General features: G+C 49.1%; 1 protein-coding gene across 4 annotated transcripts in view; it reads right to left on the reverse strand.

Moving 5' to 3' along the window:
* CATSPER4 (cation channel sperm associated 4) overlaps positions 1-13,901 on the reverse strand; it is a 14,741-nt gene continuing 840 nt past the window's right edge. Inside the window, exons 3-11 of one of the 4 annotated variants that reach the window (XM_038531493.1) lie at positions 13,753-13,896; positions 10,129-10,230; positions 4,755-4,852; positions 4,454-4,574; positions 4,118-4,251; positions 2,682-2,856; positions 1,633-1,844; positions 1,124-1,289; positions 1-474 (exon numbers count right to left, since the gene is read on the reverse strand). In XM_038531493.1, coding sequence (XP_038387421.1) covers positions 421-474; positions 1,124-1,289; positions 1,633-1,844; positions 2,682-2,856; positions 4,118-4,251; positions 4,454-4,574; positions 4,755-4,852; positions 10,129-10,230; positions 13,753-13,896 — 1,206 coding nt within the window. In that variant the 3' untranslated portion in view covers positions 1-420. Of the gene's footprint in view, positions 475-1,123; positions 1,290-1,623; positions 1,845-2,681; positions 2,857-4,117; positions 4,252-4,453; positions 4,575-4,754; positions 4,853-10,128; positions 10,231-13,752; positions 13,897-13,901 lie in introns of those variants that run through there. The other 3 variants (XM_038531495.1, XM_038531496.1, XM_038531494.1) reach the window with 3 other exon arrangements.

Below are 13,901 nucleotides of genomic sequence, written 5' to 3' on the forward strand. Positions count from 1 at the left end.
TTGATCCCAACACAAAACTTTATTGTCAGTACACAGATGCCTGGCCTCACTGGCCTCACCTTTCTCCTCTTGGTGCTTAAGCCCACTTAGGCCCCAGCTAGCTCTGGCCTCAAGCAGGGGGCTAGAGATGTCCACCCTTGGGACAAATCCTGGCTGCCTTGGCCAGCACCCCCCTTCTATGCTCATCCTTGCTGTGGGGCTCCCTCTCTTCTCCAGCATCCTTGTCCATCTGAATTCCTCTGGACCTGGGGCTCACAGGCACAAGCCCTGGAGCCGCCACCCCCTTTACTGCCCCAGGCCTCTGCCTAGGTGTAAGGGAGAGGATGGGCTCAGGCCAAGCTGTGCCAAGTCATGCAGAGATGCAGGAAGATGCAGCGGCTGGGTGTGTGTGCTCAGGCCTCTTGGCTCCCATCCTGCCTCTCATCGGCTAGTCTTGTGTTTGTTAAGGAGTATGTTCGGGTTGGATTCCTGAACCTGCAAACCAAGGGGTTTGTCAATCCCCTACCTTCACACGGCACACACTCCCTCACTGCCCTCCACTAGCTTCAGCAGCTACCCCACCAGGCTTCCCGGGGAAGTCCTTCATATATCAGACTCTAGCTGCCTAGTATCCTCTCCCAGCTTGGGAGCCCAGGCTGTGGACATTCACAAGGCTCTGGATCATTCTAGCTCAGTCAGGTGCAGTGGGAAGCAGAGAAAGTAACTAAGTCTTGTGGGTGTGTGCCTTTTTCTCCCTAGAAGCTTCCTCCCTCCGGAGGAGTCTGTTCTGATGCACTCTAGCGAGAACCCAGGGATCCCCTGCCCACCGTGGGCCTACGTATCTGCCACCGGGCAGAAACTGAGCTGGCTCCAGCCATCCTAAGAAGGGGTAGGTTTGAGGGCAAAAGAGACTTAAGTGACTCAGTGGGAGGAGCCTGATGGGTGGGGGCAGAGCCTCTCGGAGGAGTAGGAAAGGGTGGAACCTAACCGGATCAGCGGTGGCTGCTGCAGTGCGTGGGAGGCCACGCAGGGGATCAGATCTCTGATTAGACAGAAAGTTTGACTAATGGGGCAGAGGCTAGGCTGGGCTGGGGGAGGGGGCCGGGCGAGCACTTATTGGGTGGGAGGGGGAAGCTGCATGCACCTTTTCCCTATTGATGAGCGCAGTGATCAAGTCTTGCTGGCAGGTCATGTCGCGGATGTCCAGGGAGGACCCGCTCTCCACCGACGCGTTCAATGACAAGTGCTTGTGCATCAGCTCCTCCTCCTGCTCCTGGTTGAAGCGGATGGAGCGTACCTCCTCCACTATCCTGGGGGCGGAGGGGTGAGTACTTTCTAAGGGCTGGGGGAGCATGGGGGGGGGGAGCGGAAGAGTGGGCTGCCCTCCCACCTCGTCCCTGGCATCCACCCCGCTTCGCCCTCCCCCTTCACTCTATGGAGATCCAGGCCAGGCTGTGAGCTCCTGTGAGATGGAAGGAACAGGATGATCTGGATTCCCGCTCCTCCACCCACGGACCCCCAGCAAGTCATTTAAACCTCTCTGGGCCCCAGGGTCCACATTATAAAAATGGTGAGGGCGTGAAGCCAGAAGAATCTGAGGCTCCGCTCAGCCGGGACTCACGGGACTCGGGGTACCCCCAGTACCCGCCCTACGTGTTGAGCTCATCTCGAATCTCCTTGTACTGCATCAAGTTCTCCTGTATTGCCTCGAGCACCAAACAAAAGTTGTCACAGGTGTTTTCTGAGAGGTTAGATAGGTTGCCCCCCGAAAATGGCTCCAGAGGGAGGCCAGACATCTCCAAACGGGCGACCACACAGTGTACCAGTGGCAACTCGTTTCTTCCATCCTCCACCTCCCTGCCTCTCTGGGAAGAAGGAAATGGGGAGGAGACAGAGAGCTCAGCTGCCACCCCTCCCCCAGCTCCTTCCTGCTTGGCTTGCGGGGAGGATGAGTCTCTTAGGACACCAAGGTTCTAAAGCCCCTCATCTCAGCTCCAATCTTAGCACCCCCTACCCTGCTGTGGGTCCAATCTTAGCACCCCCTACCCTGCTGTGGGAGCTCAACTTCAAATGCATAAGCCCCTCCCCCACCTCTGAAAATTCTCACTCCTTTTCAAAACTTAGGGCCCAGTTTCACTCCTGATAAATCCTACCCAGCAAACTTCTAAAGCCTGGCCAACTCTCAAGTCATAGCCCACAGTCTATAGACACTTTGGAAAGTACTCCACCCTCCACTCCCACCAACCTTTTGGAAGTTCCACCCTTGAATGAATAACCCTGTAACTAACATTTAATGAATTCTACATGTGTGCCAACTACTGCTCATTCATCCATGTAATTCTCATAATAGTCCTATGGGGGAAGTATGATTATTATTCCCATTTTACAGAGGAAGAAATCAAGGCTTAGGTTGGTTACCTGCCCTAAGGTCACCTCACCACTCAGTTTTGTGTTGCCACAGAAACAAGACATCTAAGAAATCCACACCCTTCAGATGGCACTCAAGGTAGGGGATGGTGCCCCCAGGTCTCAGGCTTGACTTTCTCCAGGCCCTTGAGTGTGCAAGCGTGCCTGTGCACGTGTGTGCGTGCGAGCACACACACACACACACACACACACACACACACACACACACGGGTGCGCTCTAGTCAGCACTCTTACGTTCACCCTCTCTTCCCTTCTGCCCTCCCCATCCCACTCACCTCATTGAAGTTTATTTGACACAATTTCCCGTGCTCTCCTGCCTTCATCATTTGCTCCAGATTCGTGGTCACCACAACGACCAATAAGTTGATGCCAATGAAGGCACCGATGGTGATGAAGGTGGCAAAGTAGATGGCGCCCCCAATCTCCATTGCATACTCTCTTGTCTCTATCCTGGAGATGGCAGGCAGGGGCCCCATCACCTCCCTGGACTTTTGAGTCTCAGTTTCCCCATCTATGAAATGGGGTCATTATTTCAAGGCCTACTGGGACTTCTGCTACCTCACTGCTGTTGGGCAGATCTAATGCCTGCTCTGACCGTCTAAGTAGCTGCTCTTTGCTGAGCACCTGCTGTACTGCCAGAGACAGGCATGGGCCTCAAGCCAGCCCTCTAAGGTGGGGATTTATACATCAGCATTATCAAGTTTAATCTATTGGCCATACTCTATGTTTTTCTTATTATCATCAAAAGTAATTCAAGCTCATTATAGAAGGATCAGAAGGAAGATATATAGGAAAAAAGCTTATCCATTTTTAACACTTTATTATGAATCTCCCCTAAAATATTTTCCTAGGTAATAAGGTCTTTCTCTCTTTCTCTTTCCATACACACAACACACACATATATATGTGTATATATATATTCTGTGCCAGGCTCTCTGCTAAGAGATTTGTACAGCTTTTCTCTATTGATTCTCATAGCAACTCAGACATAGTTAATTATTGTAATCCCCAAGTGGCCGGTGAACAAGCTGAGGCTTGGAAGAGAGACGAAGTAACTTGTCCAAGGTTGCATGGCTAGTGTCATGGAGCAAAGACTCAAAAGCCCAGTCTCCAGTCTACCTTTATTGCACACCCTATGATTTTTCTACTACCTATATCATAATGGGCAATGCCTACAAAAGCCCTTTGCCAACTGTGCTTCTACTCTCACAAGTGATAAAAAGAAATCAGTCCTGGGGACCCATTCCCTGGAGTGGACTGGACACAAATAGGGTTTAGATGTAATGGAAAAGAAGTAAAGAACAGAATCTGGTGACCATCTGTGACCAAAAATGACCTTGGGCAGCAAGTCTAAAAGTGAATGAAATGAGACTCTAAGTTCCCAGGAGTCCAGGCAATGGGCTTGAATGTGGGCTGGGAGGCTGTCCTGAAGCCTCAGATCTGCTTTCTTGCTCAACTACACAGTTGTTGAGCTTGACAGGGGAAAATATTCATGAGCAGGTCTGCCTTAGGATTTCGTAGGGGTGAATTTCAAGGGGGACAAGGCTTCAAGCTGACCACGACCAGTCCCAGGGGTCTCCTTTTCACCAGTTTGGAGCCCCAGGCAGCCCCCTCCTGCTGGGCCATTCTGTTTCCAAGCCCCGGAGCCCTACCCCCACTGCCCTGCCCTGCTTGGGGGAGGGGATGTGGGAGACACCCCTAAGGCACTTACTGAAAGTCATTGTAGATGTCCACCCAACCATCCTGAGTGATGCAGATGAAGAGGGTATACAGGGCAACCTGCATGTTCTGGAAGTGCATGGGCAGAAACGCACCAAAGAGGGTGACCCCAAACACAGAAAACACCTGTCCAAGAGACCAAAGAAAATGGCTAAAGGACCTTGGAGACAATGAACATGCAAATGCCATGCAAATGAATGCCGGCAAGGGAACCACGGGGATGCAGGCCCATAGGCTTCTCTTCTTCTCCAGACACCCCGTATCCCCAGTGACCCAAGGGACCCTGTTCGGGGAAGGGGAGCACCTGGGGATAGGGGAGGGCACTGACCAGCATGAAGAAAAGGATGAGGGTCATGATATTGGCCATATCAGGCACCGACTGCAGGATGACACGGATGATCCGGGCCAGAGGCTCCACCGCCATGCATACATGTACCAGACGAAGCGCCCTGTGTCACAGCCTCTCAGGGGTGCCCCTCAGCCCTTCCGAGACCCTCCTCCCCACTGCCCCCTGACCTGCCCAGATGGGCAGAGATGATCCCCACCATCCATCTCTTTCCCAGGGTCCAGACTGGTCCCCCCCCCTTTTTTTTACTGGTCCCCTCTTTACCCCAGAGTTCCCAGCTCACCTGAGGGTATAGGTGATAGCGATGACATTGAGTTCATTAATGAAGAACCCCAGGAGCAAGATAAAGATGATAAGGAAGTTGAGGATGTTCCAGCCGTCCTGGGAGGGGGGTGGGCCAGCCCCAGTGGGGTCTATCAGGCCCAGCCCCTGGGGACATCCTGGGTCTGCCCTCCCACCATCCCAAGGATAGGAGTGTCAATGTTCCTCTCAGGGCAGGGCTGGTCATCTGCCATCCACTGCTCTTACTTCTGCTGCCCCCCAAATGTGCCACAAAACACACAGGCACTCGCTGTCTCATATGCACATCAACAGCCAAGTGCCATCTCAGAGGCATACAGTGGACATTCACATACACACAGCTAGTTTCTAAGCTGAGCACCCACCTTGGCTAGTGCAATGCTGAAAATGGCCTTGCCCTACAGTTAGGTGATGGGAGAATGTTTGGATGCTTCAGGTTTCGTGTGACACACACGACAATAATATAATACAAATAAATACTAAGAAAAACATTAAAGAATACTGCTTCAGTGGCCCATTCAGAAGTGAACTAGCTCTCACTGTATGAGAGAGAGAGGGAGAGAGACAGAGAATTTTTACAAGTGCTTTGTTCAGGAAGGCACAGAGTCATATAGGAGCAGGGACAGAGGGTATGCCTGGGTGGCTCAGTCAGTTAAGTGGCTGCCTTTGGCTCGGGTCACAATCCCATGACCCTGGGATGGAGCCCCATGTAAGGGCTCCCTGCTCAGCAGTGAATCTGGTCCTCTCTCTGTCTCTCCTGCTTGTGGGCACACATGCACTTTCTCTCGGTCACTCAAATAAATAAAATCTTAAAAAAAAAAAAAAAGATAAAGAAAAGAGTGGGGACAAAGGAAGCTCCCATGTACAAAAAGTTCAAGCAGAGCCACCAAAGAGGGGAATTTAGGTAGCAAACAATGGATGCATTGACCTTTTTTTTTTAAGATTGTATTTATTTATTCATGAGAGACACAGAGAAAGAGAGAGAGAGGCACAGACACAGGCAGAGGGAGAAGTAGGCTCCATGCAGGGAGCCCGATGTGGGACTTGATCCCAGGTCTCCAGGATCAGGTCCTGGGCTGAAGGAAGCGCTAAACCGCTGAGCCACCCAGGGTGCCCCTGGATACATTGACCTTTTAACCAGTGATCCCACTTCAGAAAATCTGACTCGTGGGAACTCTGGTCCCAATACAAAATGACATTTGTGTAAGGTTAAAAACAACTCAAGTGTCTGGCAATGAGACACTGGTTGGGTAAACCATAGAGCACTGTGTAGCCAGAAAAGAAGAATGAGAAGGATCCATGTGCTGATGATATAGAAAGGTGACCAGGATCCATTAAGTGACAAAAGCAAAATACAAGGGGAGGAGGATACAGGAAAGTGAAGGTTAAAACATGTACATATTAGCTTATGATTGCAAAATACACTGTGAGGATAAACAAATGATGATGAATATAAACAGATTACAGGGAAGGGGAGGGGAAGAGATGAAGAGAAGGAATGGAAGGAAATATTCTCTGCGTACCTTTCAATATAGTTTTGACCAATCTGTACCTGCATTAAATATTCAAAAAGGAAACTATTTTTAAAAGATATTATTTATTTATTCATGAGAGACATACACAGAGAGGCAGAGACATGGCCAGAGGGAGAAGCAGGCCCCATGCAGGGAGCCTGATGTGGGACTCAACCCCAGGATCACCACCTGAGCCCAAGGCAGATGCTCAACCACTGAGCCACCCAGGTGCCCTGGAAACTATTTTTTAATGGAAAAAAATGTTTTTAAATGTATCGGGCATTCCAATGAACACAAGCCCTCCTGGTATCCCACATTCAGCATGCCTGTGCCTACACATCCAAAAGGAGATGTAAGTCTGTACAGATCCAGCCCCCTCCCCAGTCAGTATGAAGCTCCTACTATATGCCCAGACCCTGAACCCAGAACTGGATCGTGAAGAAACAGGATTTCTGCCCTGTGGGGCACACAGACTATCTCCAGGAAGAGAGATAGTAAATTTAAACTCCATATGAGAGAGATAATTACACAGTATCAGGGAGGGATAGCAACACCTAAACTGGTCTAGCAGAGACAGGAGGACTTCCTGGAAGAGAAGACATCTAAACTGAGTATTAAGCTGTAAGCAGGAATAAAGTAAATGAATAAAGTGTCAGGGAGCTCTCTTTTTCCCTATCTGGGCTAGGGGTCAGCTTGGACAAAAGCATGGAGGTAAGAAGCAGCAGCTGTGTGTGTGTGCGTGCATGTGTGTGTGTGTTGGGGAATGCAACTACAAGCAGTTTGGTGGTTGGTACATCAAGGGCAGAGCACAGAATAATAAGGCTGCAGAAGTAAGCAAGCCACATCACGGAAGGCCTTCAGCACGATAAAGCAATTGGACCCGATTCTATAAACAGTAGGGAACCACTGCAGTAATTTGAAGGATTTGAGAAATATTTAGGTGGTGAAATAGTGATTAATAGGCTGTGGGGGTGAAGAGGAGGAAGGGACCCCACAGGGCAGAAGAAAGGAAGAGCTGGGGACAAAATTTTGAGGATTCCTATGGGGCTGGGTAATATTTTGAGATATTAATTTACAGAATTTCCTCCCTTTCCTGCATTTCCCCTTTCCCTCCTCTTGCCTCCCCTTCCACGAGAGCCATTCAACAGGGAGCAGGTTTTGTAAACCAGGACCTAGGGGAAGGGAGGGGGGTGAGGAAGGAGGAAGCAGAAGCAGTCTCTAACAAGCCCTGGCTTTTGGCACTGGGATCCTGGCCCGGATGAAGGTTAGGGTTTAGGACATTAGCGCTCAGCCCAGGGATGGTTTTCCCCTTCAGGGGACATTTGGGAATGTCTGAGGACATTCTTGGTTGTCACAACTAGGAAAGTGCTAATGACATCTAGTGGGGAGAGGCTGGGAATGCTTCTGAACATCCTCCAGTCCACAGCCCCTACTACTAAGGATTACCCAGGCCAAAATTTGTCAGTAGTGCCAGCCAAGATTGAGAAACCTTGATTTAGGAGATAAGCAGAGTGCCTCAGAGGAACACAAGATTCTCAGTCTTGCTTCAATTCTTTTGTGCTAACGAAACGCTGGGGCTTAGTCTTGAAAGTACAAGCCCCCTGGGGCACATGGCTGGCTTAGTAGAGCATGTGACTCTTGATCTCAGGGTCATGAGTTCAAGCCCTACACACTGGGAATAGAGCTTACTTAAAACAAACAAACAAACAAAAGAATAAAAAAAAATAGGGGCACCTGGGTGGCTCAGTGGTTGAACATTGCCTTTGCCTCAGGTTGTGATCCCAGGGTTCTGGGACTGAGTCCCAAATCAGGCTCCCCGCAGGGAGCCTGCTTCTCCCTCTGCCTATGTCTCTGCCTCTCTGTGTGTCTCTCATGAATAAACAAAATCTTTTTTAAAAATTTAAAAAACATTGTTAAGAAAATGTGGACTCCCTAACTCTGCTGAAACCTCAAGAAGAGATGAAGAAGGAGATGTTTTCTCTCAGGGAACAGGTGTCTGCCTGTGTCCTGGGGCTAGTTCTGGTAAAGTGGTACAATGAAATGGTGACAAAAAGCATGGCACCTACTCTCCTCTTAAGTGTGGAAACATGTAAATATGCACCAGCCCATTCTTTTCTGTTAATAAACATCACTGCAAATGTTATTTGTACAAAGCAGTCTTTAAGACATCCAGACTTCAGAAATGTTCTGGGTTCTATGCTCTGTGTTCTATGGAGTGAAACCTCTAACCCCTGGAAAGCTTATAATTCTAAATGGTTGTCCTGGTAATGGTATTTATTTATTTTTAAAAGATTTTATTTATTTACCTGAAAGAAAGAGAGAGAGAGAACAGGAGCAGTAGAAGGGGCAGAGGAACAGACTCCTCGCTGAGTGGGAAGCCAGCCAAGGGGCTCCATCCTAGGCCTGGGAGACCATGACCTGAGCCGAAGTCAGACTCAATGGATTGAGCCACCCAGGCACCTCCTGGTAATGGTATTTAGATGATATTTTCTTTTCATGAAAGGTATAAATACTTGACAGTTCTTTTTTTTTTTTTAAGATTTTATTTATTTATTCATGAGAGACAGACAGAGAGAGAGAGAGAGAGGCAGAGACATAGGCAGAGGGAGAAGCAGGCTCCACGCAGGGAGCCCGACGTGGGACTTGATCCCGGAACTCCAGGTTCACGCACTGAGCTGAAGGCAGACACTCAACCACTGAGCCACCCAGGCATCCCAACAGTTCTTTTTTTTAAGATTTTATTTTTAAGCCGTCTCTATACCCAACCTGGGGCTTGAACTCACAACCCTGAGATCAAAAGTTGCTAGCTCTACTGACTGAGGCCCCCAGGCCCCCCTGATAGTTTTTTTTTTTTAAAGATTTTACTTATTTATTCATGAGAGACACAAAGAGAGGCAGAGATATAGGCAGAGGGAGAAGTGGGCTCCCTGTGGGGAGCCTGATGCGCAGCTCGATCCCAGGACCCTGGGATCATGCACTGGGCCAAAGGCAGACAACCACTGAGCCACCCAGGCGCCCCTGATAGGTTTTTTTAAAGCCTCTTCTCAAACATGCCCAAAGGCAAAATACATCCCTTGACTTCAGAAATCATTTGACTGTAGAAGTCCTATTGGAAGAAAGTTTGAGTCTTTGTGTCATTTAACGTAACATTAAGACCTGTTCCCACCCAGACAGTTCGCTGACACTCTCCAGAACGGAGTCAGCAAGCTATAGCCTCTGGGCCAAATCTAGCCAGGGACCTTTTTTTTTTTTTTTTTTTTCCTTGTAATGCTGTCAGGCTGAGAATGGCTTTCATATTTTTTAATGGTTAGGGAGAAATTCAAAACAATATTTTGTGACAAGTGAAAATGATATAAAGTTCCAATTTCAGTGTCCATGAGTACTACTTATCGAGAACACAGCCCTGCTCTGTTTGTCTGCACTGTCCACAGGGCTTTTGTGCTCCGCGGCAGAAGTGAGTGTTTGTAACACAGACTGTATGGCTCACATAGCTTAAAGTATTTATTTGGCCCTTTACAGAAAGTTAGCTGACTTCTGCTCTTGAACTCTGTAAATTAAGGTGAAAACCCTCAAACTCATTTCTCAGGTAAGGAAATCAAGGTTTTCCCAAGATCACAGAGCAGGGGAAGGCTAACCCAGGGGCTGGAACTCTGGGAGGCTGCAAGTTATTTTCTGCTGCATCACAGACGTGTCAGGAACAGTCAGTCTCTCCACACCACACACACACACACACACACACACACACACACACACACATTCAGCTTGTTAGGTCAAAAGCACAGGGGTGGGGTACAGTCCCTAAGGAGGAGTTGGGGCGATGGCAGGGAGGGCCCAGGATCTCACCTTCCAGAAAATCCAGAAGCCATTTAGCCAGCCGAGGAGAACCTCACAGATAAGGATGGTCAGCACAATGTCATCTATGGTAGAGAACAACTCATAGTGTTTCTACATGGAAGACAGAGAAAAAGAGAGGTCAGGGAGGTCAGTGGAGCAGAGCCTGGGTGAGGCCGGAGAGAGGAGCACCTGTGGGGGAAGGAAGGCCCATATCCCTGCTGCTCTTCATCCTCAGCTCTTTGCAGTTCTCTTTAAAGCACATTTTCCATGTACATGTGTCATTCATGGTAGCATCACCATCGTCCTACAAAGTTGGTTTTATTCCCATCTCAAGGAAGAGGAATCAGAGAGGTGCCCAAGGTCAGCCAGTTAGCAGTAAAGACTGTTGTCTGACAATAAACCTTTGCTCCCAACCTCTAGAATAGGGGTACTTGAGAAAGAGAAGTTGGGGAGAGGCAGGACAGGCTCCAGGATTGGGGGAAAAAAAAAGCCCTGGACCCTGAAATGTTGGACACCAAGCCCCATCCTTCCTTCTCTGGTTGTCCCAACTACTCCTGATGCTCCAGCACCCAAATTCCCCAGGGAAGGCCTGACCAGACTCCTGCACATCCCTCACACTCATGGATCCAGTTCCCTGGGTGGACTGATGGATGATGGATGGAAGATTTGATGACCTTGAATTCTTTTTAAAATCCAACTCACTTTCTCCCAGTCTTTCATGAGGCTATGACCCTACTATAGTTTGTGACCCCACTAACAGCTCCCAGCCCTCAACTCCACTTTGGCAGTTACCAAAGTCTTGTAAGGACTCTTCCCTTCCTTCACTTCCATGGCCAACAGACTCAGTGACTCAAGAGTCACTGTTACACACAGAGACCTCCTGGTTCCCACACCTTGCCATCACCTGTATCCACTGGCCAAAGAGAGGCTGGGCAGAGCTTCTTAAACCCAGACAGGAGGTTAAGGTTATGGGCTTCCTACCTGTTCCAAATTCCCAAAGGGTATCACAGGCCAGGGATGTCAGCCTACAATGAGGAAGCACTTTCTTTTCCCTCATCTGTCCCCTCAGCTCGATTCTGCTGGCCCCAGGAGGCAATAAGCCCTCCTCCCTGTCTACTGTAAGAGCTTCCTAAATAGTCCTTCTTCCTTCTTCAAGTCATGAGCATCTATGGCTAAATCAGAGTTGCTATCTTTACCCACAAGCCTGCCATGGCTCCCAGTAGCCTGCAAGGCAAGGTTCAAAACCAGTCTGGCATTCACAGTCCCCTAGGATTTGACCTTCATGGATACATATCCTCCACCAGGGCCTTTAGCATGTTTGACTGGGACCCACAGTAAGAGATGTGTTTTATATTTCACAGCAAAATACTCAGCCTCCCTCTTGCTCCCACCTCCCCTTCTCCCTCACATACACACATACAACTTCTATTTCATTCTATATCAAAATGTTGGTATCTGCAGTCTGAACTGATTTCACAGTTGACGGATGGAAGCACATTCATTCTGCCATCTTGGCTGTTGGGTTTATGCCTCCACCACACTAGAGGCCACTCTTGTCAAGGCCACAAGCATTAAACCCAGGGATGCACCATGATCCTTCCCTGGCCTCCTCTTGTGCCTCTTCTGGCCCTGCACATCCTCCTTGACAGCACATTCTCCCGGGGCCTCCCAGTCCTCTGGCCACCTGTTCTCAGTCTCCTTTTGTGCCTCATCCTCTATTCTCTGTCCTTCACTGGGATGCTCTCCTCAGTGCTCTGTCCTGGCGTTCATCCCTTCTCACTGGATACTCTCCAGGTGGCCTCCTCTACTCCTTTAGCTTCTGGCAGCCATCCACTCAGATGCTGTCCACCCTCATTTTGCCATCTCTACCCCCGACCTCTTGGCAGGGTTTTAGAATTGACCTCTAACCTCTCCCTAGACATTTCTGTGTGGATTTTGCATGCACATCTCGAACACTACTCAACTCAAACTGACCTCAGCATCCTCCCCAAAGCTGCTCATGGTCCTATGTCCCCAATATCCCGACAAACACCATGGTCCCCGCACAGCTGCTCAAGCTAGAAATGAAACTCCTTGCTCTCCCTTTCTCTACATGTGTGAGGTGACAAGGTATGTTAAACAAGGCAGCAGGTAATAAGTGCTCACTAAGTGTTAGTTGTAAAGAAAAGCAGACAGGGGATGCCTGGGTGGCTCAGTTGGCTAAGTGACTGACTCTTGATTTCAGCTCAGGTCATGATCTTAGGGTCCTGGGATCTAGCCCTACCTCATCAAGCTCCTCACTCAGCAGGGAGTCTGTTTGTCTCCCTAGCTCTCTGCCCCTCCCCCTGTTCACTCTCTCCTCTTTCTCTCTCAAATAAATACATCTTTTTTAAAAAGATTTTCTTTATTTATTTGAGAGAGAAAGAGCATGAGCACAAGCATGGGGAGAGGCAGAAGGAGAGTGAGAAGCAGACTCCTCACTGACCAGGGAGCCCAATGCAGGGCTCAATCCTTGGCCCCTGGGATCATGACATGAGCTGAAGGCAGACACTTAACTGAGTCACCCAGGTGCCCCAATAAATAAATCTGAAAGCAAGCAAGCAAGCAAGCAAGCAAAGCAAAGCAATCAGGAAGGCCCATGAATTTGACTCCTCGATGTATGCAATCTCTTTTATCCATGACCCTTGCCCAGATCTAAGCCCCACCATCTTTCACTTAAAATCACAATATAGTCCTGCTGGCCCATCTTTTCCCGCTCCTAGCACCCTCTCTTCTATGGTCCACCCTGTGGGAGTGAGTATAAGTTTTCTAAAACACACGTCTGGTCATGTGACTTCCAAGCTTTAAACCATCTCCTGGCTTTCCAATGACAGAAGCCATCCTCCTTAAGAGAACATAAAGACCCTGCGCCAGCTTGCTGCTAACCACCTCTATGAAATCATCAGCTGCCACACTGGACATTTTTAAAATACTGATTTCAAATGGCGCAATTTGTGGATGTAGTATACTCCTTGTAGGAAATTAAAACATCAAGGATAGGACCAAAATCATACTGGACTTCAAGATGGACATACAGAACTTGCTCACAAGCTGTTTCTTCCATCCCCAAACATGCTTTCCCACTTGTTTCTGCCTGGCTGACTTCCACTTACTTTTATTCTCATCTGAAGCATTCTTTTTCTCCCCAGGAAGCCTTCCCTGACGGTACAAATTAGGTTTGATGCTAATTCTGAGCGCCCACGTACTCCGTGACACTCAGGCAGGCATTTGTAATGACACACTTGTGTCTGAGACAGCCTTAGGTCTGCTGTGATCATACCTAGAACCCTGGCACAGAGTGATCTTCTCATGGTGACTATTGACTAAAATGGGATACCCTTCCCCACCAGGCACCCAGCTGTCTGCCTCTGCACACACCATTTTTCTCCTGCCCTGCCTCTCTACAGATCCAACATCTTCCTCAATTCTGGGTCCCCTCCACCATAAAGTCTTCCTTGATCTCTAGTTCTCTAGAAGGTCAGAGCTGACAGGCCCTTGAAGAACATTCGATGCAATCATCATGAACAGATGAGGAGCCTGAGGCCCAGAGACAAAAGCGCCTTGCCCAGGTCCACCGTGAGATCAGTGGGGGCAGAGGTCAGGCTGGAGTCCCACCTGGCCAAGGAAGGAGTTGGTGCGCAGAGCAATGGTGATGGCGTTGACCACCAGCAGCAAGGCCAGCAGGAACTGGAAGGCCGGGTGTCGAAGCAGCTGCTTGACATACATGCGAGTGATGAACTCCTGTATGTCCCAGGCATCCTGGG

Source organism: Canis lupus, chromosome 2 (genome assembly GCF_011100685.1).
Source record: "Canis lupus familiaris isolate Mischka breed German Shepherd chromosome 2, alternate assembly UU_Cfam_GSD_1.0, whole genome shotgun sequence".
Taxonomy (NCBI): Eukaryota; Metazoa; Chordata; class Mammalia; order Carnivora; family Canidae; genus Canis; species Canis lupus.